General features: G+C 47.2%; 1 protein-coding gene across 1 annotated transcript; it reads right to left on the bottom strand.

Moving 5' to 3' along the window:
• Positions 1-461: 461 nt before the first annotated feature.
• On the bottom strand, positions 462-15,015 carry ST3GAL2 (ST3 beta-galactoside alpha-2,3-sialyltransferase 2). The gene is made up of 6 exons (XM_027857897.1): positions 14,667-15,015; positions 10,394-10,587; positions 4,928-5,107; positions 4,453-4,498; positions 3,722-3,841; positions 462-3,046 (listed from the first exon to the last, which is right to left on the bottom strand). Exons 1-6 carry the CDS (start codon positions 15,003-15,005, stop codon positions 2,873-2,875), a joined length of 1,053 nt encoding a protein of 350 aa, XP_027713698.1. The 5' UTR covers positions 15,006-15,015; the 3' UTR covers positions 462-2,872.
• Positions 15,016-24,632: the final 9,617 nt, after the last annotated feature.

Raw genomic sequence — 24,632 nt, 5'->3', positions numbered from 1 at the left:
CCCAGGAGGTGCCACTCAACCCTTAATGACGATGGGATCCTGCCCCTTTACCCAGTTCTGAAACCCCTTTCCACCTCTTATTCTAAAAACTGTTATCACATCAGTCAATACTACCATTGCTCATGGAAAGGGCACGTCAATCAATTCCCCTTCCCTGTGATTTCCCTGACCAAAACCCCCTTCCCTGCCATTCAGGGTGCCCCAAAAATCAGAGGGCAGTTTAAAGCTATTAAAGCTTCCATCTGCACTAAGATTTTTGGGACACCCCGTATATGGTTGTCTCTCCCTATTAGAACGGAAGCTCCTGGAAGGCAAGGGGTGTCTTGGTTTTCTATGTGTATCCCCAGCACTTGGCACAATGTTCGAAGCATAGTAAATGCTCAATAAATGACTTCTCATCCATTCATTCTTCCTGCCTTGATAAAAGACATTTCCAAACGGAAGAACTGACCATACATAAATCACTTTTTAGAAACTTTTTAATTAATAAAGAGGCAAGAAAGAAAGAAGTATTCATTTAAATAACTATTGCAGAAAAGGAGCTGGGGGCCAGCTCACAAGACCCGCGTCTCCCAGAAGGATTCCAAGATGATATAAAAGAAATAAATTACTTCGTTCAATACTGTTTAGCATGACTGCATTTCCCACCCCACCCCCATCTTCTAAACACTCAAAACGGCCTCTTCCCTAAGCTTTAGGATGAGACTAGCAGGCCCCCAGTACCACTCTGGGATTAGTGGAGGAGGCCTTGTTACCAAAGGCAGGGCAGCAAAACCTGCCCTGTCCTAGCTGTCTCATTCCTACCCCCCTTCCCTTGGGACTGACTGGGAGAGAGGCCCACGTTGCCCAGCCCCATCAGGTCAGGGTTTTCTCAGTCCTCCTGGAAGGGGCCTGTTGTCCTAAAAGAGGCTGGGAATGCGTGAGTGTGAGTGTGTGTGTGTCTGCCCAGGAGGAATTGTGGAGACTGTCAGTGCTGAAGGAGGAAGTGGGGCAGCTTCACAGAAGCCTTTGCTCTCTCCCTTCCCAAGATCCCCTGACTCTGAAGGGCTAGCAACCAACCAAGGTCTTCCCTTGGGGAGATAGCCGAGTTAAGGCAGCCAAGCAGATAGTCAAAATGTAACCCTTGGCTGCCCCTTCCAGAGCTGAAATGGGCAGGGGGTGGGTGGAGACCCAAAGTGAAGGGATGAAGGGGAGAAGGCATGCAGTGGGGGCAGGCCCACCCCTCCCCAGCAAGGTTCCTGGCTAAGTTGCATGGCTAGCTTAAAACAAAACAAAACAACAACAACAAAAAAAAAACAAAAACAAAAACAAAAAACAAAGCACCCTCTCCCCCTTTGGTGCCCAAGCCAAGGCTTGCAGCTTCAGGTTAGCTACTTGGTGAAATGGAAGCAGATCCCACACCCCCCACCCCAGCCAGCAGGCTCCCTGAACCTGCCTGGCATGGAGGGAGAAGAGGGGAGAAATGCATGCACCAAGCTGGCGGGTTGTTAGAGCCCCTTAGCTAGAACTTTCTGGAAGGGTCGCTCCCCAAAGCTGGTCTGAGTAGTGCAGAAACAGTAGGGTTGGATCCAAGGGGGATTTCTTTGCCTCGGTCCTCCCCTTAGAGCAGAGTACCCAGAAGAGTGAGGGCCACGGGCCAGGAAAGGGGACAGGAAGGACTGGAGTGATTGTGGATTGAAGGCCTGTTGGATTTGAGGTGCCTGGGCTTCCCCCAATGCCCAGGGTCATAATCCTTGCACCCCCTGCTCTCGGATCTCTCCATCCTCGCCCCCAGGGAGGGGCCGACTTCCCAAGTGAGAAGTTGGGAGCTCCAGCTAAGATTCTCCCATAGGGAGGCAGTTAAGTGCTGATCCAGGGGGTGAGGAAGTTGAGATGGGAGAGCCAGAACGAGGGCACCCAAAGCTGCTTGGGGTTCCCACTATGATTGCATTTTGCTTCAGTGGGGTCTATTCTACCCTCCAGCCCTGAGGAAATAATGGAAATATCCTGGATCAACTGTTGTTATGTGCCTAGAGAGCTGTGGAAGGGCTCCTGCTTGACTTCTTGGTCAAAGCTACCCACAAACGCCAAGAGGCCAGCATGCCGTCTTTCCCTAAACAATCTGATTATGTCTTAGAGACCGTTCAAAGCCTTGGTGTGATCCCCCTCCCTTCCTCTCCAAAGAGGCCAGAGGAGGACTGGCCAGAAGAGGAGGACAGCAAATGGGAGAAGTGCCCTTTTCCAATGCACTCATGGCTGGGTGGATTAGGAAGGGCTCCCCCAGCCTTCTTCCTCCCTGATTAGAAGGGCCTCCAGAAATAGGCATGCACCTTTCTGCTTCTGGGGGACTAAACCCGCTGAACTCTTTTCCTCTCCAGTCTCTGATATGTCTTGAATATGGCCCCCTGTGGCTTCCACCATGGGGATTGTTGAAACCAACTGGTTTGCCTTAAATTTAAAATAATAATAGTAATTCTACACAAAAAATACCCCTAATCCAAGAATATGGGAGGGTAAAGTAGCCACTGGCTTGACTCTGAAGGTCACTTGCCTCTGCCGGAGCCCCTGGGTCACAGGCACTGGACTCACCCCCGTGAGTCCTTCATGATTGGTTTGGAAAACAAAAGCCTCCACTCCGTCACCCTGTGATTGGGGCCAGAAGTCGGCCTTTCTCCAGACTTCTCACAATTGGTGGGGGGAGGGAAGACAGATGCTCCTGATTGGTTATGGAGACTCCAAGTGGAGTCTCTCATGATTGATTGGGGAACTTCAACACTCCCGGAACAAAGCAGGTGCCCTGTGACTGGCCTCCAGGCTCCAGCCAGAGGGAGAGCTGAGGGTCCCTTATGCCTCCGGCCACAGCAGCAGAAAGGTACAGTTGGGTGGTCAGGGCTCAGTTGCCCCGATAGACTTCAATCTTGCTGGCCTTGGCCAGCATGTCAATGATGTGGGCTTCAAAGTCCGCATCATGTACCCCTGTCTTCCGGAACTCGCCAGCGTAGCGGTTATTCTCCCAGTAATGGTGCCAATTGCCTCGACTGTCCGCCCCAAACCCGTAGACGTTCACCTGAGATCAGAAGTGAAGAAGGCATGGGTCAGTCGAGGGACAGGAGCAGAACTGAAAGGGTTTGGGTCAGGAATGGCCTGTTGGCCCAATCTTCTCCCTTCCTCTCTCCGAGGACCTTTGGGTGGATAGTCTCACATCACCCACTTCATGAACAGCCAGAGGTTTCAGTTAAGGAAAGACTCGCTGAGAGGAGGTTTAGGCTCAAAGTGCCAGTGGAGATACTGGATACCTTGTATCAGGGGTCAATTTTAGCTACATAAAATAGTGCCCAAAGCTCCAGGCCTTGAGTTCAAATCCAGATACTTACTAGCTGCGTGACCTTGGGCAAGTCCTCTCTCCTTGCCTCAGTTTCCTCATCTGTAAAATGAGGATAATAGCAGCACCTACCTCCCAGGGTTGCTATGAGGATCAAATGAGAAAATTATCATAAAGTGCTTAGCCCAGTGCCCAAGATACATAATGCACATAATAAGTGCTATATAAAATGTTGGCTGTTATTATTATTAATCTATTTATTTAGTATCTTAGGGATTTTCAGTCTCAGAACCAGGGAGAGATCAAAGCTAGTCAGTTTCTGCCTGATAATCTCCAACTGGGACCCGGGAAGATTAGGACTTGGTCTTTGTTCCTACCTCATAGGACTAGGGGAAGGAGGGTGCCCAAGGTCTCACCTACCTCATCACACACATGTAAAGCAAAGAAGAGCACCAGCATGCCCGTGGAAGGGTAGCGCCCATGATGCTCTGTCCACCTGTCGTGAATATACTTGAAGAAGGCTGGGTTGTAGATCTGGACCTAGGACGTGAGAAGCCAACTGGTCAGGAGAAAGCTGGGGGGTGGGGGGTCCCAAAGCCGCAAGGATGCCTTCGGGCAGCTCTGGCCCCTTCTACCAGCTGCTTCTAGTTGACCCTGGTAGTTTCCAATGTCTGTAGCTGGGCTTTGCCCCTCACGAGGTAGGTGCTCGATAAGGGACAACTGAAGGTTATCAAGGAGAGGGGTCGAGGAACCATCAGAAACCCTGAAGTAGGTGTCCCGTGGGCTGGTTGCCTAGAACAGGCCAGGCACTTCTAGCATCAGAGATGTACCAACACTTTTTGCAAATGGGCCATCCTAGGATCTGATATCAAACTACTACTACAAACTGGGCCGCTAGGTGGCGCCATAGTGCACAGAGTGCTAGGCCCGGAGTCGGGAAAACCAGAGTTCAAATCCAGCCTCAGACACTTACTACCATGGCAAGTCACGCAGCCATCGTCTGCCTCAGTTTCCTCATCTGTAAAATGAGGATGATAATAACAGCACCTCCCTCGAAGGGTTGCTCAGCGCAGTTCCCGGCGCATAATAAGTGCTACATGTCAATACTTATTCCTTCCCCCGCCCCTGGCTCCAGAGCAAAGTCAGCCTACCTTTTCCTTGTCCACTCGGAGGAAGGACTTCACAGGAGCATAGGTGCTGTAAACAGAGAGAAGGCCACGCTTAATATGGTCTAGAAAGGGCCTGCCCCATCTCAGAGCTCTTCTGCTGTGGGCATCTCCCAATTCCAGTGTGCCCTGCCTACACTGCCAGATGAATCTTCCTCACTAGAATGTTTTATTGAATTGAGTAAATTACAGTTAAAGGGCTAGAAATCAGGAGCCCTGTCTCTGCTACTTACCCACTGCACTTGGGAACTCCCTTCCCTTATTTTTCACCCATCAGGAAGTGGTCCTTGGCCAACCCTGACTGAACTAGCACTCTGGACCCTGCTCACCACTGACCCCTCCTTGGCCTTTCAGCTGAGTGTGCCAAGGATTCCAAGACCCAGATCCCAGGGTGAGAGGACCCCCCCCGAAACCTTTTTAACAACCTCACCCTCCCCATCCCCAAGGAGAAAGGCCTCACAATCGGATCTGTCCCGTGGACAGGGCGCTGGCGATCCATAGCAAGTCCAGGGCCTTGAAGGGGACCAACACAAAGCTAACATTGGCAGGCAGGTTCTTGGCACTCTCTGGGTACATGAAGTGATGGGTGGTCCGGCTGCCCACATCTTGTTCGAAGCCCACTGTTGGGGCTTGGTTCATCCTGAGCGGGAGAGAAGGTGGACAGAAAGCTTAGGAGATCGGCGTGAATTCCAGAGTTCTCACACCTGGGCCCTTTCTCCTCCCTTTCTGAAGTGAAGGCGCAGAGAGATCTCACACACAAAAGCTTTAACGCGGCCCACTCTTGAATCCTTGGTCTGGAAGGAACTACTCTAACTAGCAGCCCAAGTCCAACCAACTCATGGTCCAGCAACCATTTAACCATATTCCTAGGAGACGGGAATTCTATGCCTGGTTCCAGTCGGCTTTCACCCCAGTCCAGGCTCAGGTCTCTCCTTCTAGACATCTGAACTTATCATCTCTCCCCTGGTTCCCAACTTCTATTTTCAGTCCAGGTCTAATTTCCTTGGTTTCTTATGATGCCTAGCGCCTAATGAAGTTAAAAAAAACCCTTCTCTTTTACTGACATCTGATACCTAACTACATGCTTCAGTTACCTTTTCACTATCATTCTTTGAGACTCAGAGCCATTTTGGCTCTCCTTGGAAAAGATAGAAAGACATCTCTTGTCTACCCCTTACCCATTAACTGTTAAGATGTATGTATGTGGACATGAGCATGATTATTCATAGTTAAACTGACTATGGGGAACAGTTTGCCACCAGGCCATAGTCGAGCAGGTGCATGGTGAGATGCCCAAGTGCAACCTTAGCTGGAGACAATGAACCAGTGGATGAGGGATTCATCTTCATCTTCATCTTTCTTTCTGATTAAGGAACAGGCTAGCAGGAAAAAGAGTGCCTCGGGACAGGGCCTTTGGATGAAGAGAACTGCTATGTCAAGAGCAAAGATAAGGACTCCCTCCTAGAGGGCTAAAGAGAAACCACCGGCAGACCCTTCACATCAGGGGATGGAAGCATGGTAGGTCAGAGAAGCCCCAATACTCTGTTCTCTGGACTGCAATGCAAGAGGGGGTTTCTATGGTAACATCTCCAAGACCTTCATTTTCTCTTGAGTCCTCAAGGGCCCAGCAGCCCAGAGGGGTTTCACATACCCTGGGTATTCTCTCCCAAGGTCACACCGTTGACTCTCGGCCACAGCACCAGTGACCAGAGCCTATGTTCTCATGTCAGTCACACAGGACCCTCCCAGGACTATCTTAAATCCTATCTTCCTGGAAAACTCCCCTTCACACACTGAGCAGGTTTGGCCTTCCAAAACCCCGGGCAGAAGGAAAAGACAGAAGCTGGAAATCTGAGCAGATGAGAAGTTGGATTTGGAAATCTTACTGAATCTGGAGAGACCAACATGGTGACTCGTAGGTTCTAAGGCAGGAGGCTCTCTGTGCCTTGTTTGGGGTCTCTCGTGGACCTTCAGTTCCGGAGAATGCCAGAACAAAGACACTGACACCTCCTTATCCCTTGGGGAGATACATAAGTAAGAAGGGAGAAAGCTTTCTTCCATGGCACCAGAGGGCTTAGCACATTTACTGAGTCATTTTTCAGTCATGTCCGTCTGACTCTTCATGAACCCATTTGGGGTTTTCTTGGCAAGGATGCTGGAGTGGTTTGCCATTTCCTTCTCTAGGAAGGGAGCCACAGCACACAGTAGGTGCTTGACAAATGCTTAAGGGCAGCTAGGTGGTGCAATGGATAGAGGGCCAGCCCCGGAGTCAGGAGGACCCTTGTTCAAATCCAGCCTCAGACACTTACTAGCTGTGTGACCCTGGGCAAGTCATTTAACCCGATTTATCTCAGTTTCCTCATCTGTAAAATGAGCTGGAGAAGGAAATGGCAAACCACTCCAGTATCTCTGCCAAGAAAACCCTAAATGGCATCACAAAGAGTTGGACACAACTGAAACGCCTCCTGCTTACAGACTGACTACCTGGAAACCCGATCACCCCCACTGTTGCCATCCACTCACTTTAAAGGGACCATCTACAAATTACCTGTACCATCATATCCCTGGCATCTCATTAGATTTTACATCTACTCTTGGACCCAGTGCACATTCCCAAACAGTAAGAGTGAACAATTGAACATTTTGGTACAAGGCCTTTGGCTCAGTGGAGGAAAGGGCGGGGAGCTTCAGATCCTTTGGGAAATCTATTAGCGGCCCATCCTTACCCCAAACTTTTCAGAGCTATTGCCCTCGTGCGCAGGTTAATACAGCCATAGGTCTAACTGGACACAGAAGAGCTAGAAAGTATTTCAGAAGGTGCCTGGTTCAAGTTCTTCCTTTTATAAATGAAGAAATTGAAGCCCAGGGAGTATGTCTCAAAGGTGGTATTTGAACCCAAGTTCTCTTACCTTTCCACTAGGCCACACTGCTTCCTGTATAATAAATTCAACCCACAGAAGAGCAAAGGCCAGGATTCTCCAATTGTGCCTCTTGGCAGCTAGGTGGCGCTGTGGTTATAACAGTGTCCCTGAAGTTGGGAGGACCTGAGTTCAAATCCTGCTTCAGGCACTCACTAGCTGTTTGGCCCTGGGCATGTCACTTGACCTCTCTCTGCCTCGGTTTCCTCGTCTGTAAAGTTGGGACAATAATAGCACCAACTTCCTCGGGTGGTCACGAGGATTAAATGAAATGACATGTAGCACTTTCCAAAAGATGTTACATGAATACTGTTATTGTTATTATGTTGCCCAAGTTTCTCTAAAGTGTGCCACAAATTGTGTGGAATTTCCCCTTCCAGTCAAATGTGCATGCCCAAGACTCCTGGCTCTCCTGGAAGTGTTCCTCTGGAAGAGAGAGTGAGGCCGGTGCCTTTGCACAGCCCTGCCTCACTTAAATCCAATTCACTTGCAAGTCAAGAATCACCTCCTGACGCCACTGGTCCTCTTCGAGAATGAAGGACGAACAACACAAAAAGTGTTCCCAGCTCAAATGTTCAGTGGGCAACAATTCTTCACAGCAAAGAATAATAAAGTTTGAGAAATATCGGTGTAGGTTGATGGAATCATCCTAAGCCTAGGTCGCAGGCCTTGAGTACTCTTCACATGGGCCACTAGATGGCGCTTGGAACCAGAAAGACTCATCTTCCCGAGTTCAAATGTGACCTCAGACACTTACTAGCTGTGTGAACCTGGGCAAGTCACTTCACCCTCTTTGCCTCAGTTTCCTTATCTGTAAAGTGAACTGGAGAAGGAAATGGCAAACCACTCTAGTAAGACTGCCAAGAAATCCCCAAATGGCGTCACAGAGAGTCGGACATGACTGAAAAATAACTAAACAACAAGCCTTCACTCTCCCTCTGGAGGGGAGCCCCAAAAGGGAAGGGCAGGGCCACAATCATAACGAGTCTCTGAGCTCCAAGGCGGAGAGGGATTTGAGGAAACTTGGGACTTTCTAAATACCGATTCACTCAAACGAACACTTCTCTGGCAGAGAAAATGGAGGCCCCTCTGTGTTCCCCTGAGTGAGGGGTAGGAGAGTCTCCGACAGATAGACGCATTGCTGTCTTGGTGTTGCTATGGAAACAGAGCCCTGCAAAAGCCTCTAAGACAAGGCTCTTCCTCTTTCTTCCTGAGGAGCCCTGGGCTTCCTAGGACGTCAATTCCAGGAGATGCCCGGAAGGAACAGGGAACTTTCAACCTATTTTTCCTTTTGGTTCCTCCTCTGAGCCTCCCATTTTCTCCAGAGATCTCGGTCTAACCCCAAAAGGAAAATAACAATTCAGGAGCAGACGGAAGGCCCTGGGATTTGAAAAAAAAATTTAAGGCTTGGAGGTAATTTTTAAAAAATATTCCTGTCTTTGCACATGTCTAACCTATAGCAAACTGCTTGCCTTCTCAATAAGGGGGGAGGGAGAGAGAAGGGAGAGAATTTGGAACTCAAAATTTTCAAAACAAATGTTACAAAATTGCTTTTATATGTAATTGGGAAAAAATAAAATATTTTTAAAAGTAAAATAAAATGTTCAAGGCTCAGGAAGAGAAAAGGACAAAAGTGTGCAATAAAGGGGGTTGGCAGATGCTCTCAGTAGGACTCAGCAAGCAAGACGGATGGAGCAGCTGGCCCTTTTCAGCTAGCCCTGCAGAGGCTTAGGGATTGCGCCCTGGCCACTCTCAGTCACAAAACGAACTGCTCATACCCGGACTGGGCAAATAGCCCAAAAAGCTAGAGGGGAGAAGGAAAGGCCCCATATGCACACGGATACTCAATGCAGCACTTTGTACTATAGCAAAGAAACTCGATGGACTGTTATTGTGCCATAAAAATGAAGAACTGGATTCAGAGAAACCTGGGAAGACTTATATGAACTTATACAGAGTGAAATAAGCAGAAGTAAGAGAACAATTTATACAATGACAATGATAATGTAAAGGAAAACAACTTTGAAAGAGTTAAGAACTCTGATCAATGCAACGATCAACCATAATTTCAGAGGAGTGAGAGATGAGGTATGCTTCCTTACAGAGCCGGCAGACTAGGGGTGCAGAGGGTGACATACGTTTTTAGACACAGCCAATACGGGGAGCTGTTTTGTGCAACTTTGCTCACTTGTTAGAAGGAATTGTTGCTGTTGTTTTTAAATTTTGTGGAGGGAAATTGGAGAGGGGAATGAATGGGAAGAAAGGAAGGAAAGAGAGAGGGGAAAAAAGAAAGGGAAAGGAAGAAAGAAGAAACAAAAGAAAGGAAGAGAAGGAGAAAGAGAGAAGGGAAAGAAGGAAGAAGGAAGAAAAGAAAGAAAGGGAAGGGAAGGAAGGGAGGAGAGGTAGAAATGAAAGGGAAAATTAAAAAGAAAAAGCCAAGATTTGGAAGAACAGTACAAACCTGGGAAATATCCAATGCCACCAAATGGGAGCCTGAGTGTTATATTTTAGGAACAGCAAGTGGGTCAATATGGATGGACTGTAGAATATGTATGAACAGGTACAAAAGGTTCATGTGATAAAGTTCTTTAAAGAACAAATAAAGGAGATTATATTTTTTAAAAAAAGGGAAAAAGAAAGGGAGAAAAAAGAAGGGGAAAGAAAGAAAGAAGGAGGGAGGGAGGCAAGAAGGAGGGAAAGAAGAGAAAGTAGAACCAACAAAAAAAATCTTCAAAAAAAAATGAAGGACTCTCAATATACAAATCTGGTTTCCATCTTGGGCAGTTTCCAGTGGGGGGGGGGGAATGCAGGGCTCTCTAGAATCCAGCTGTCCCCTTCCCTTTCCTAATGGCCATAGGGCAGGCCCCTACTTGCCTTGCACACACATGCCTGAACATTTGGAACCAGAGAAGATTACCTTCAGCCGTTCCGTTCATCCACTTCACCAGTCTCACTCAAGCACATTTGCTCTTTCCCTGGACCCCACTGTCCATAATGGGGAAGCTCACCTCATGATAAAGTTGTGTCCATCTACGTCCCTCCCATAGCCAGAGCCACGAAGATTGCCTGAGTTTCCGACCACGGCGCAGCGCCGGCACTTGTGGGGGTCCCGGAAGCGGTAGGGGTTCTCCCCTGGCACAATCTGGAACAGCTTCTCCAGCACCTCATTGGTGTTGTGTGACTTGAACTGGGGCTGCAGCATCTGTGGAGAGGGAAGACAAAGGGGAGAAGCCTGGGGAGGAAGGCCAAACCTCGGGGCAGGGTGCTGAGGTTTCTGTCTGCCCTGAACCTCCACCCATGCCTGGCGCCCAGTGCCTCCTGATTTGGAATTCTACTTAGGCCTCCTTCACAGGCCATGCCAAATACCTTGCCCTCCCTCATTAGCATTCGCCTGCCCTTGTATCCCATTCTCTCTTGGGGCCCTGCTCTCTCCTGATAAACTACTCATTGCTGATGTGTTTGTGGGTTAATGTGCCACTCATTACCAGGTAATACGCTGGCATTGAAACAGGTATCTTAAGCCAATTTCAGACACCAGTCTCAATGTCACTCAGATCACATGACCACCTACTTCTTCGGCCAGCCTTGAAGGCCTGCGACGCCCCAGTGCTACACAGGAGACAGAAGTTGCATAGGTTTTGGGTGCTCCTCCCAAAAGCCTACAGAAGGTGCTCCAGGCTGGTCCCTAGGTACAGAGTGAGCTCTAAAGGCATGAAAAGGGAGGAAAAGGACGGGCAGATCAAGAGATCCCCTGGGTTAGCACCGCAGGGCCCATGGCTGACCCAGAGGCTTGGAGTCACAAGGCAGGGGCAGGCACTGGGCAGAATCTAGGCTCTCAAGCTCGGGGCATGATTATCACAAGACCAATGATGAGCACCATCGGGAGAGGGACCACACAACCAATTACTTGAGCTTAGCACTGAACTTAAAAAAGTAACTGAAGTTGGTTCTTTAATTTGCACGAGAAACCGAACTTATGTTTTCTTTTTGTTGTTGCTGGGGTTTTTTTGGGGGGGGCAGGGAGTGAGGAGGCAATCGGGGTAAAGTGACTTGCCCATGATCACCCAACTAGTAAGTGTCCGCGGCTGGATTTGAACTCAGGGTTTCCTGATTCCAAGGTCGGTGCTCTATCCACTATGCCACCGAGCTGCCCCACTGCACTTATTTTTCCTAAAACTGTCAAACCCAAACATCAAAATAGGGTAGGAACCAAATTCATACTTCCAGACCTGCCAGGAGACCCTCAGGAGATGGGGGCTGGGCCACCTGGAAGAGCCTAGGAAATAAGGGGGCGGGGGAATTTGGCTGCATTCCTCTCTGAACACTAGGGAGGAGGCGGGGGCGGGGCTGTCAGGGACACACGAGAATGATTCAAGAGCTCGAGGAATGGACTTAGGAACAAAAAAATGAACTCCATCTGGAGAGAGAGCTTGGCTCTGAGTCAGGAATTCCTGAGCTCAGGGGGGAGGGGGAAGGAGAGACCAGGCCCCATTGAGAAGCATTTGAGAGGGGGCATGTTTGGTGGTTCATCGCCTGTTCAGAATACATTAACATGTGGTGGAGCCCAGGGCTGTCTGCCGATGCTGGAGGAGCCGTTTTCTCCAGGCCCTCCTTTACCACAACCTGGCAGTGGGAACGTGGGCAACTCCCTGGTCCTCTGGGGGCCTCAGTTATATCCTATAAAGCAAAGATCCCCGATCATGGACACCAGACAACGTCATAAAGGGCTCTGAGCGGTCAAGACCACAGAGGCTGTCAAGTGCTCACTGATCCCTCCCTCTCATAACCTCAGTCATTAGCTGCTTTCAGCCTCGCCCCCCCCCCCCCCCCCCCCGTCACATTGACAGGGCTTGTAATTCAGCCCCCTTGCAAGAGAAGAGTAGAGAGACAGATTTTTCTCTTGAGTTTGGAGTCTGAATTCAAATCTTGCCTCTGCTATTTACCTTGACCCTGGGCAAGTCAAAGTCTCTCAGCCTCAGTTTCTCCATTTGAAAACAGGGATAATAGCTAGCACTCATATAAGATTGTATGGTTTGCAAAATGTTTTGCAAATGTTATTTTGTTTCTTCCTTCACAACAATCCTGTGACAGCTAGACGGCACAATGGATAGAGCACTGGGCTTGGAATCAGGAAGTCTCAGTTCCTGTTCTCAAAGAGTTCAGTGTGATGGGGAAGCAACATGCAATCAGCTATGTCTGTACATCTCCTCGTACGGAATACAGACGGATAAACTGGGAGTAGCGTCAGAGAGAAGGCACTAAGGTTAAGACTGTCCGGGACTTGGAAGTGTGGGAAGCCAAGAGGCCAGGATGAGGAAAGAGCATTCCAAGCATGAGGAACAACTGGGGAAAATGCTGAGGGTCATGAGACGGAAGAGCAGAGAGATCAGTGTCCTATGGTATAGGACTGGAAAGGTAGGGGGAGGGGCCAGGTTACCAGGGCTTTGGAAAGGCAAACAGGTTTTATCATTGGGCAAAAGGGGGCCTTTGCGGGGAGGGGTGACATGGTCAGATCTGTGCTTTAGGGGCCGCATGGAAGATGACCTGGAGCAGAGACTCAAGCCCAGAGGGGACACTGCAGTTGTCCAGGCATGAGGTGACAAAGGCCTGCACAGCGTCAGAGGAGAAAGGGGGGAGTATACAAAGTATACAGTACTTTGTAATAGTTTTGTTTTGTTTTGTTTTGCTTTTTTTGGTGAGGCAGTTGGAGTTAAGTGATTTGCCCATGGTCACACAGCTATTGAGTGTTCTGTGTCTGAGGTCACATTTGAACTCAGGTCCTCCTGACTCCAGGACGGTGCTCTATCCACTGCGCCACCTAGCTGCCCCTGTAATAGTTTTGATATATAGCATGAGAGATAGTGGGGAATCCAGTATGACTCCTAGGATATGAGAAGACCAGCTAGCAGAGGACGATAGTGTCCTTGCCAGTATTAGGAAGGTAGGGAAATCAGGGGGGGTATTTTCTGGGGGGAAGGGGAGGAAAGATAATGAATTTAATTTTGAATGTATTGAGTTTAAAATGTCTACAGAAATGGTGTCTTCTAATAGAAACAAGGGACACAAGGATCCCTGTGGGCTACACGGTGACTAAGAAAACCACATTTTAAAGTTCCCTGGGTTCTATTGTATTGGGGCAGGGGCAGCTAGGTGGCACAGTGGCTAGAGCCCCAGGCCTGGGGTCAGGAAGACTCATCTCACTGAGTTCAGACACTTTCTAGTTGTGTGACTCTGGGCAAGTCATTTATCCCTGTTTGCCTCAGTTTCCTCATCTGTAAAATGAGCAGGAGAAGGAAATGGCAAACACTCCAGTGTCTTTGCCAAGAACACCCCAAATGAGGTCATGGAGAGTCAGGCACAACTGAAAAATAACTGAAAAAACCATTTAAGCTTCAATGTAAAGGAAGCCAGGATTCTCTGAGGCAGAGGTTAGGATAAATAGCACAGAGAAAGGGGGGCAGCTAGGTGGTGCAGTGGATAGAGCACTGGCCTTGGAGTCAGGAGGACCTCAGTTCAAATCTAGCCTCAGACACTTGAATCTTACTAAGCTGTATGACCCTGGGCAAGTCACTTAACCCTGATTGCCTCACCAAAAAAAAAAAAAAAAAAGGCACAGAGAAAGAAAGGAAAGAAGGTGAGAAGGTCCAGGTGGGTCTAAGGTCTTCCTTGCCTAGGATTCAAAGCCCCCTGGTAGTCCTTCCCTTCCACCCCATCCTAGGGTCTGGGAGGTTTGAAAATGCTTCCAATTAAAGCTGCTGAGACCTCTTTTCACAACTTGTCTTCAAGGCTCTTAGCAGTCTGGGGTGAAAGCGTTGGAACCCTAAAATGGCTCCTCCCTGGGCTAGCATCCTACTGGTGATGTGGGCCTCGACTCAGCCTAGCTGGGAAGAGATGCCCTTGGGTCTCAAGGGTTCAGCTCCACCAGGGCGCCGCCACTTAGCTTGGCTACCTGGAGTCCTAACCAGGTCCGCTTTCATCTTATGCTACCCAGGCCACTGACCTGATGATGAAATTGGACCAGCTGCTATCTCCACCCTCACCCCTTTCACACCCTGATTTTCATCCACATGCCAAGCTCTGGGGCAGATTTAGTGGGCTCTTGAGAAGGTCCTCATAAGAGAAGATTCAATTTTATTCCATTCAGCTACATAATTCAACAAATAAATGCCTACTAGGTGCAAGGCAGCTTGCTAACTAAAAATGGAACTCTGCCCTCCAGAAGCTTCCATTCTGCCAGCCTGGATATAACACGTACACAGAGAGACAAAGCTGGTCTCTTACCATCCACCAGCGCTGGACATCTAAGGGGAGATCCATGTTCTCTTTGGTCCAGACAGGGGAAATGTTGCCATCATAGTGACTGTCAAACCAGTCGGAGGCCCCTGTGTCCCCCATGCAGCGGCGGCAGGCACAGCTCTTGCTCAGGTGACCCCCCTTGCCGAGCCGCTGCAGGCCCGTGTAGCTTGGCACCAGCTTTACCCGGTGCGTGCTGCCCAGGCCCCCGGAGTCCAGGTAGGGCAGGGTGGCCATGCTGTGGTGGGAGTAGGTGAAGAGGAGCGACATGACAAAGACCAGCAGGAAGGCCGTGGAGAGAAACCAGAAACGCAGGGAGCACTTCATGGCTTGGCCGAGGGGGGTGGGACCCCCTGTGGGGGCAGGGGTCACCGGGGTCCCTCCCTCACCAGCTGGCCCCAGCGCTGCCCACCTGGTCTGGCTCCACAGAGAAAGAGCATAGAGGCCCAAGTCACGATAAGGAAGGGGGAGGCCAACGGGGAGGGGGGGAACCCCGTTCTCTCCCTCAGAGGTGAGAGAAAACAGATCAGGCAATTGTGGCTTCCTGCCGCTGGAGACTCCGGTAGCGGCTGGGTCCGGACCTGCCACTAGCTGGGCCACAGGGGCTGTGCGTCTCCAGCCCCCCCACTGAGGGGGAGGTCAGTCCATCCTAGCCCTCTAGTCCCTCGGGATTGCTGGGTACCAGCTCTGGGAAACCTCCTCTTTGGTGATTTGGAATAGTCCAGTCTGGGGCAGCCGGGGTTCTTGTGGCTCATGGGCAGACCCTGAGGCTGTCCCTCCCTCCCCTGCTGCAGGGGAGCTTGCTCTGTCCCCCTGGGGAAACCAAGGATTCCAACCAGAACAGAAGCTCCCCAAGTGGGATGGGGTGTGTGGAGAAGGGCACAAAGAGATGGCCCCGAGGTCACTTGGGCAAGGAGAGGGGAGAACCAGGGCCTTGATTCTTAGAGGACAGGGAACAAACCCCACCAACCTCAGCGGGCTGCCAAGGTTTCAAAGACACTCAGTGAAGGGTGACGACATTCCATGCTATCTCAGAACTTGCCCTGTCCTTCTCCACCGAAGCCTCACCACCTCTGAGGCAGCAAGCTCCTTGGCCCAGGCTGCCCCAGAGACTACAAAGGATCATTCCAGAGGCGAGGCTCCCGGGAGTGGAGGAACAGCTGCACGCCAGCTGCCGGGCTCCCCAGTTACTGGCAAACGGGCTGGACACCCCTCTGCTCTCTCCAGCGTCTTCTTCCCAGCAGTGCTGGCCCAGGTTCCGCTGCCCCTCTGCCCATTCCTGCTCCCCGAGGGCTGTGTCCTCAGCTGGAGGGCTTTCAGTGAGCTCCTGGCAGCCTCTGCTGGTCAGAGCCGGGTCTGCTGAAACTGCAGAGAAAAAAAACACTGATGTACAGATAACGCTCTTTGCCACCACCACTATCACCACCTGCGCTGCCCTCTGGTTGCCCCAGCTCTATCCACACCGCCAGTCCATGTTGTTGTTCAGTTGTGTCTGACTCTGTGAACCCATCTGGGGTTTTCTTGGCAAAGATACTGGAGTGGTTTGCCATTTCCTTCTCCAGCTCATTTTACAGATGAGGAAACTGAGGCAAGCAGGGTGAAGTGACTTGCCCAGGGTCATATAGCTAATAAGTGTCTGAGGCCGGATTTGAACTCATGAATTTTGAAATTTGAACTCCCCAGTGTGGTACAGTGGCTAGAGGCTGGGCTTGGGGTCACGAAGACCTGGGTTCAAATCCTGTCTCAGACATTTACTACCTATGAGACCATGGGTCAGTCACTTAAATGCTCTGTGCCTCAGTTTCCTCATCTGTAAAATTAGTGGCTCGAATTAGACGGCTTCTAAATCCCTTCCAGTTCTATGACCCAAAGAAAGAAATTAACACGGAGGGGGGAGCCCCCTAAATCATATAGGGGTCATACTAGAAATAGATCCCATCTCCCTTTATATTATCTGCATCTCAGCCAATTCATAAAATAAGTCCTGGAAAAGTTAAACGTCATGTCTGAGGTCACACAGAAAGACACTGGCAGAGCCTAGATTAGGCTGACAGATTGATCAATAGAGCATTATTAATGATTATTATTACTATGTGCTGGGCACTGTGCTACATTAGATATTTTGTTGCTTAGAATAAAAGGGTCCCTTGTAACCATTCCCAACTGCTCCAGGGTCTGTGTGTTTTGGGGAGGGGCCCCCCTAGTGAGGGAAGAGGATTGGGGCTGGTCTGACCCAATCTGCCTCTCCATTTGCTTTTTTTTTTTTCTCGGAAGATCTTTATTTTTTTCCAGTTTTTAAAAAAAATAGTATTTTTTTCCAATTACATATAAAGACAAATTTTATCATTTTTTTTGTAATTTTAATTTAAACCTAAATACAAAACGAGAAAAGAAAAACAAATTGCCTTATACACAGCAGACCATTAGAGATGATTCAATATAAAACAATAAATTTCCATTTCAAGAAAACCTGTATAATAAATACTGCAGTTTTCAAAACTGCCCAGCTTTTCTTTGCTTTCTTGTTGGTTTTCTTTTATTCTCTGCTGTGCACTTTTTGCTGTGATAATTTCTTGTGACACTGTATCAAGATCCTTCTTTTAATCATAATCTTCAGGTAATCCAACTGTTCTTATGTTACTTCTCCTCAATCTGTTCTCCAGATCAGTTGTTTTTCTGATGAGGTGTTTCACTTTCTCTTCTGTTTTTTCATTTTTTAAATTTTGTTTTATGATTTCTTGGTGTCTTAGGATGCCAATCATTTCCCCTTGCCCAATTTTAGTTTTCAAGGAATTATTTTCTTCTTTAAATTTTTGATTCTCTATTTCAAGTTGGTTGACTTTTCATAATTTTCTTGGTTTTCTTAGATTGCTCTTATTTTTTTTTCTAAATTTTTCCTCGATCTCTCTTATTTGAATTTTAAAGTCCTTTTTAAGTTCTTCCAAGAACTCTTTTTGTGCTTGGGACCATTTCTCATGGAAAACGGAATGGCTTTTTTTTTTTAGCTCCATTACCTTCCTCTGAATATGAAACCAGATCTTTTCTATCCCCATAGTTAACTATCTATGGTTGGGTTCTTTCTCCTTTGTTTACTCATTTTTCATTTAGTTAGCTAGTTTTTAGCAGCTATTAGTGTAATGAAGTTGTAGTCCCGAGGTATGGAGAATGATGCCCAAAGTCTCAGGTCCTTCTCACTGTTATTTTCCGAGGTCTATCTTGGGGTCCAACCTTGAGCTTTCCTCTCCACTCCTAAGCCACAGCCAGGGCCCCAGCCACACTGTCCCGAAGATGATCTTGCTCCCTGCAGTCCCTCCAGTGGCTACAAACTGCAGCTATCCTCTCTGCCCTGGAACTGAAACCAGGGACTCTGCTCGCCTGGGAGTGCCCACAGCCAACAGGGTCCCGGCCGCTTGCTACTGCAGTCACCAGATGTGTGCTAGCTCCTTCTCCTTGTAGCCATAGCCCCAGATGTTGGTCAGCACAACTGTGCTTGACATCACTCGGACAGAAGAAGGTCCTTCAATCTCCTACTCAGCCATTAGGACCCCCCCAACACTGTCTGCAAAATCAAAGTTTCTAAGGCTGAGGCTGCCTCTCCACCCAGCTGCCCCAAGGGCTTGTTGTTTGTTGAATTGACAGAGTGGCCAGGAGGTGTTTGTACTTCACTTATGCCAGACCAGTTTTCCTGGGGTCTTCTCAAATTGTCTTAGGAGGACAACTGCCTTACCCCATGTTTCTTTCTGCTGCTTTGAGGCGATGTTCTATCTTTTTTTATGGAGGAGATTTGGAGAGCCAAAAGTTGTCTGACCTACTCTGCCATCTTCCCAGAATCCTCTCCTTCATTTGCTTTTGACAGAAGTTTTGAGGCTGTAGTCAAAGTTTCCTGGGTCATGCTGGAGGGTAGACCACAGAACCACCAAATCAGATCCAAACAGACTTCCCATATGATTTTAATGGGTTGAGGTGTTAATTTTTTAAAAAAGAACTCTAGAAACATGTGTGGTTTTCTAAGTCAATCTGTAGCTGTCAGGCATCATTACAGATAGTTTAGTGACCCGTTTCTATCTGGGGACAGTTGGGGGGGGGGGTGGCGCGCCACACGCTCCTGGAAGCCACAGCTGACATCTATGCTAAGCAGTGAGTGGGCTGGGAAAGGATTTCAGTTGTCCTGTCTCCCAGCCCTCCATTTCCTTCCCTTGAACTGCCCACCATGGTGTTCACCTTGATTTTCTGGCATCAGACCCACAGCCTCAGCCTTTCTTCATAAACTCCACTGACTCCATGCCAAATTCCCAGCCAACTGTGTGTCTCAGGGCCTCCCTCTTCTAGTTATGCCACTGATCAGAGCTGCAGCCCAGTCAACGAGCCAGGGCATACCCAGAAGCCAGTCTCCTACCTCCAGACACTCCTCAGCACACATTCCCTGCATGCAGCCCAAAGGATTTACTCTCTCCCTGGGTGGAGGCAAGTAAGGAGAAAAGAAGAAACCATTTCTCAAGAAACAAAAGACCAGATTGCCTAAATGTCACCACACCAGAACCCGTGCCTAGAACTCCTGTCTTCTCAGACCATATTTCAAGTTTTCCCCCTGGACAAACTCATTTATTCAAGTGTGATGATGACAGCAGATTTAGAGCCAGCAAAGACTCTTGGAGGTCATTTACTCCAGCTCACTCATTCTACAAATGAGGAAACTAAGGCCTAGGGACTTCTTGGAAGGCCAGGGGGCACCATAGTGCACAGAGCACCAGGAAGACTCATCTTTGTGAGTTCAAATTTGGCCTCAGACACTTACTAGCTGTGTGACCCTGGGCAAGTCACCTTACCCTGTTTGCCTCAGTTTCTTCATCTGTAAAATGATCTGGAGAAGGAAATGGCAAACTACTCCAGTATCTTTGCCAAGAAAACCCCAAATAGGGTCACAGAGTCAGAAACAACTGAAATGATTGAACTGAACTGAAGGTCCACTGAGGTTAAATGCTTTGGCCAAGGTCAGACTGATAACAAAGAGCAAAGCTGGGATGTGAACCAAGTTCCAACCATTAAGTAAAGTGAAAGATGGGAAGAGGACAAATACCTGGGAAATATCACACCGGACAAAACTGCCCCTGGGATGAGATCAAGAAAACATGAATAACTACCACCGCTGGGCCTCTTTTCTCTACTCCGTAAATTACTTTTGAGAATAATCTATGTATATGCATCCTTTCCCAATCCTCCTCAATTCAGAGTGCCTTCCCTGGGATTTTCTCCAATTTATCTTGTAGATGTCTTGTTTCTACATTAGTTATTTACATGTTGTCTCCCCCGTTAGAATGTAAGCTCTTCGAGGGCAGAGACTATGTTTTACCTTTCCATGTATTCCCACTGCTTAGCACAGAGCCTGGCAGATAGCACTTTGTTGTTATTCAGCCATTTCAGTCGTGTCTGACTCTTCCTTCTTAGCAAAGATACTGGAGTGGTATGCCATTTGCTTCTCTAACTCGCTTTACAGATGAGGAACTGAAGCAAACTGGGTGAAGTGACTTGCCTAGGGTCACACAACTAGTAAGTATCTGAAGCTGGATCTGAATTTGGGGAGATGAGTCTTTCTGACTCCAGGCCCTGTACTCTATTTCACTATGCCACCTAGCTGTCTCTGGTACTTAATCAATGATTCTCGACAACAGATATTTCTTAATGAAAATATGAAAGGGGAAAAGCCAGGCTTTCCCAAATGAATTCCTCAAGCAGACCATATCTTCACAGTCACACGCAATCGACTGAAAGACGCAGAGAATACAGGATCCCACCATGTTGATTGTTCATTGATTTTTGAAAAACTGAATCAGCAAAATGCAGCCTTAAGAGCCCTCCTTCAACAAAGAGTCTCATGCATATGTTAAAATCATACATGCTTCTTTGACAGATGTGACCACAAAGACAGCTTTGTTCAAGGATCCTCTTAAGCATAAAGCAGGGAGATGTAGTTTTGCCAAAGAGGCCTCTGTCAATTGCTGAAGGTACCCTACACATAGAGCACATAGAAGAAGGGATTCCCCAACAGAACCTTTTGGTGTGTAATTATGGACACCTCTGACCACGGGCTGGTGAAATGTATGGAGCCCTTCTCCATGGGAAAAAATGCATAAAATAAAGTACATAGGATAACAAACGGAATAAATTCTTGTGAAATTTGGATACCAATATACTTTAAAAGAACAAGTTCCTGGCCCCCAGGTTAAGGACCCCTGAAACAAATAGATGGCAAAGTCTTCCAGATAACTCCTGTTTCTGATAATGATCTTGTGGTAACTGTGTTAATTCCTGGAATATGAACAACAAAATTCAGAACCCTTAAAGAGAGACTCTCAGCAATCCACACAAGGAAGAAAAAAAAATCTCAACCTATATATATATAAAACTATTCCCAGCGTTCATCATCTTTTCCAATTTCTTGGGCATGAGGTGGAACACAGGAATTGTTTTGATTTGTACTTTTCTTCAGTTTTGTAATTTAGAGCAATATTTCCTATGGTTATTTTGTCTTTTGATCAGACCTGTGATTTCATGGGGTAGAGAACTCCCAGTGAGGAGCTTTCTCTTCCAATGGAGAGAGATAAGGTACCTTTCTCTAGAACTTAAGAGTCTTAGTTGCCTGGGGCATTGAAAAAAAAAGTGATAGGATTCACCTAAGGTCATGGTAGGTATATGAGGCAGGGCCTCAACCCAGATCTTCTCAACTCTGAGAGCAGTTCTCAACCCACTATACTATGTGGTTAATAGTTTAAAATTCTTCTTTTGAGAAGAAGGGAATCATCAATGATGTAGGGGGGAGAGAGAGAGAGAGAGGGAGGGAGAGAAAGGAAAAGAAAGAAAGAAAAAGAAAGAAAGAAAGAAAGAAAGACAAAGGGAAAGAAAGAAGGGGAAAGAAAAAAGAAAGACACGCTGATGCATTGTTGGTGGAGTTGTGATTTGGTCCACCTAGTTAAGAAATCAATTTGGAAATATGTGAAGACAAAATGGCTAATATGGGAATATGTTTTACATGACTGCACACATAACCTGTATCAGATTGCTGGGGAGGGGAAAGAGGGAAGGAGAGAATTTGGAACTCAAATTAAAAAAAAAAGAATGTTAAAATTGTTTTACATGTAATGAGGAGAATAAACTATTATTTTTAAAAAGGAATTACTGAAGGAAGTGACTAAAATGTTCACATCATTTAGTCCAGAGATCCTATTGCTGGGCATATACCCTTAGGGAGTCAAAAAATAAAAGGGGGGGGGGCTCTACCTCCTCCCAAGAATTTATAGTACTACTTTTTGTAGTAGCAAAGAACTGGGGAGAAAAAGTAGATTGCCAACAGGGGAATAGAGAGTACAAGATGAAATGAAATATTACTGTAATTTAAGAAATGGTGAATACAAAGAAGTATGGAAAAACTTACTCAAACTGATGCAAAGAGCAATAGAGAAAATCAGGAAAACAATATACATGGCAATACCAAAGGAAAGACCACCACCACCAACCAAAAAAAAAAAAAAGCAATCAAAACTAAACGCTGTGAAATCATAATGACCAAGTCTGGCCCAAAAAAGAGATATGAAGGCACCTCCTGCCCTCCTTCACAGAGGTAGAGGATTATGGTTGTGGGGCACTGCAGATGTCAGACTTTTTCAGTGTACTGGTTAGTTTTGCTGTATTTCCTTCCTTTTATTCTTTGTTATAAGGGATAACTCTCTGGGAGGGAGTAGGTGGAAAGATATATTGGTGAATGTAAGTGACATAAAAACAAAAAAAATAGCAATGTCTTAAAAAAAAAAATCCGTACCAAAAAACCCAAATAGCTGAAGAATAGCTCTTGCTAAGACCAGGACATATAACAGGATCAGTAGCCGGTGATCGCCATCCCTCTTTCCCCCAAATCTGAGAGACCATCAGTACATTGATCTTGGAGAAGCACTGCAGATAGCAGTAAGCTGGACCCAGACTGCATAGGAGGAAGGAGACAGGTTGAATAGCATTTAGGGAAACACACAGCACTTTTAACAACCACAAGCTTTCAAATGCCAATATTCTGGTGGTGCTGTAGGACTGTAAGTCACAGAACACAGCAATCTCCGAAGAATCAAAATTGCAAGTGATGACAGATACACAGAGTGGGTATAAACAGGCTGCTACACGTTACTGATGGTATGCGATAATATCATCCATTCTATTTTTCAAATTAAAATTTTTAAAAAAATCTTAACTTAGTAAACACCTCATAAAACAAGTATCTTCATAGACATTTTTCTCTACTTCTTGAGTAAAAGTCATTGCCCTGTTAATGTGTGACAATGATAGGATGTGGGCTGGCCATGGAAAGAGACAGACACTCTGAGGGCTCTCCACTGAGATACCTAGACTAGAGGAAGGCCTCTAGCCCACCAGGTAGCTTCTCTATGGAGGATCTGGACAAGAATTGCACAGGATGAGAAGGTATGGATGGGAGCTTCACTGATGAGGTCAGTGCTGAGGTCCAGGTCACCAAGCTGAGGAATGGCTTGCCAGAAGCCACATAATCCTTTCCCAGTCTTGAGGTGGGAAAGGCTGGGTAGGTTTGGCTGACGGGGGAAAACAAAACAAAACAAAACAAAACAAAAAACATCTTTTAAGCCCTGAACCCAAGTTTTCCTTAGGACAGATGAGGATAGGGTAATTCTTAACCAAAATTGACATCAGCTGTTCCCCTTCCCTCCTCCAGCTTAGTTTGCAAAAGTCACTGGTTTGAGCAATCTAGAGTGGGTGGATTACCATTGCATGGGAAAAGGTGTGTAAACAAGCTTGGGGAACCAGCTGTTTGTAAAGTGAACTTGGTTGTCGGTATTCCCAAGTCTGCGGCTCGTTATGTGATGCCAGAGAAAGACAGGTGAAGAGTCCAAGGAGATGTGAGCAAACCCTGCCTGGGCATTGATATCCTGAAAGGCACAAGTGTGGCTGGAGGCCAGGGGCAGAGATAAGAGAGACAGCTGATGAGGCAGAGTTTCACCTTTCCAAGTTCTTGGAGATTTAGCTCAAGGATCACTTTTGTCATTTGAAAATTATTGATATATTTTGTTCTTCTATTTCCCATTATTTCCCTCTTCTCCCCAACTTTGAGAGCCATCCCTTAACAAAGAATTTTAAAAGGGGGGAGGGGGGGAGGAGAAGCAGTTCAGCAGAGCTAACCAAGAGGTTAATTAAATCTGACAGCATATGTGATGTCCAACCTCCATAATCCCCCACCTCTGCAGAGAGTGCATTCTCAAGCTTGGTCATTATATAATTACATATCATTTAGTTTCAGTGGAAAGATAGCTGGCCCTTAAGAGAACTAGGTTCTAGTTACAGCTATAGCACTAATTAACTATTTAACTTTAGGCATGTCTCTAATTTCTCTCAGTCTCAATTTGTTCATCTATAAAATGGGAAGAATAACCAGCCCGTCTACTTTACAGGATTCCTGTGAAGATCACATGAGATCGTGTGTAAAAGAGTTTCACAAACTCAAAAGCATTATGCAAATGTAAGGTATTATTAGTGTCATCATTCTAAGAGTATTTCTGTCCCAACCACCTTCCCCCACTTCTTACTCTCTTTCCAGGGCCTAGGACCCAATCTTGGCTGAATATACTCATCTGGCTCCAGGCCACAAGCAGAAAGGAGTATTTGGGTCATTAGGGTCCCCAACTAGATGAGAGCAATTCTATTTCTTCCCCCATTTTGGTCTATCTTCTCTTCCCACTCCTGCTGCCCTCACCTCCATTTTGTGGCAAAGACCCAGCCCCCTTTCCCCTGTTAGAGAATGAGAGCCTGGAAAGAAATTCTCAACAGCACCAGATTAGAGAAAGAAGTAATGGCATCAAAGGGCTGTGAGTAGATGGCAATGGCAAACTCTACCAGAGAAACAAAGTGAATCAAAGACTCAGAGGAGAGGCTTAGAACCTGTCT

Source organism: Vombatus ursinus, unplaced genomic scaffold, assembly GCF_900497805.2.
Source record: "Vombatus ursinus unplaced genomic scaffold, bare-nosed wombat genome assembly UNPS02012515.1, whole genome shotgun sequence".
NCBI classification, from domain to species: domain Eukaryota; kingdom Metazoa; phylum Chordata; class Mammalia; order Diprotodontia; family Vombatidae; genus Vombatus; species Vombatus ursinus.
This window is presented reverse-complemented; position numbering and strand designations above follow the sequence as displayed.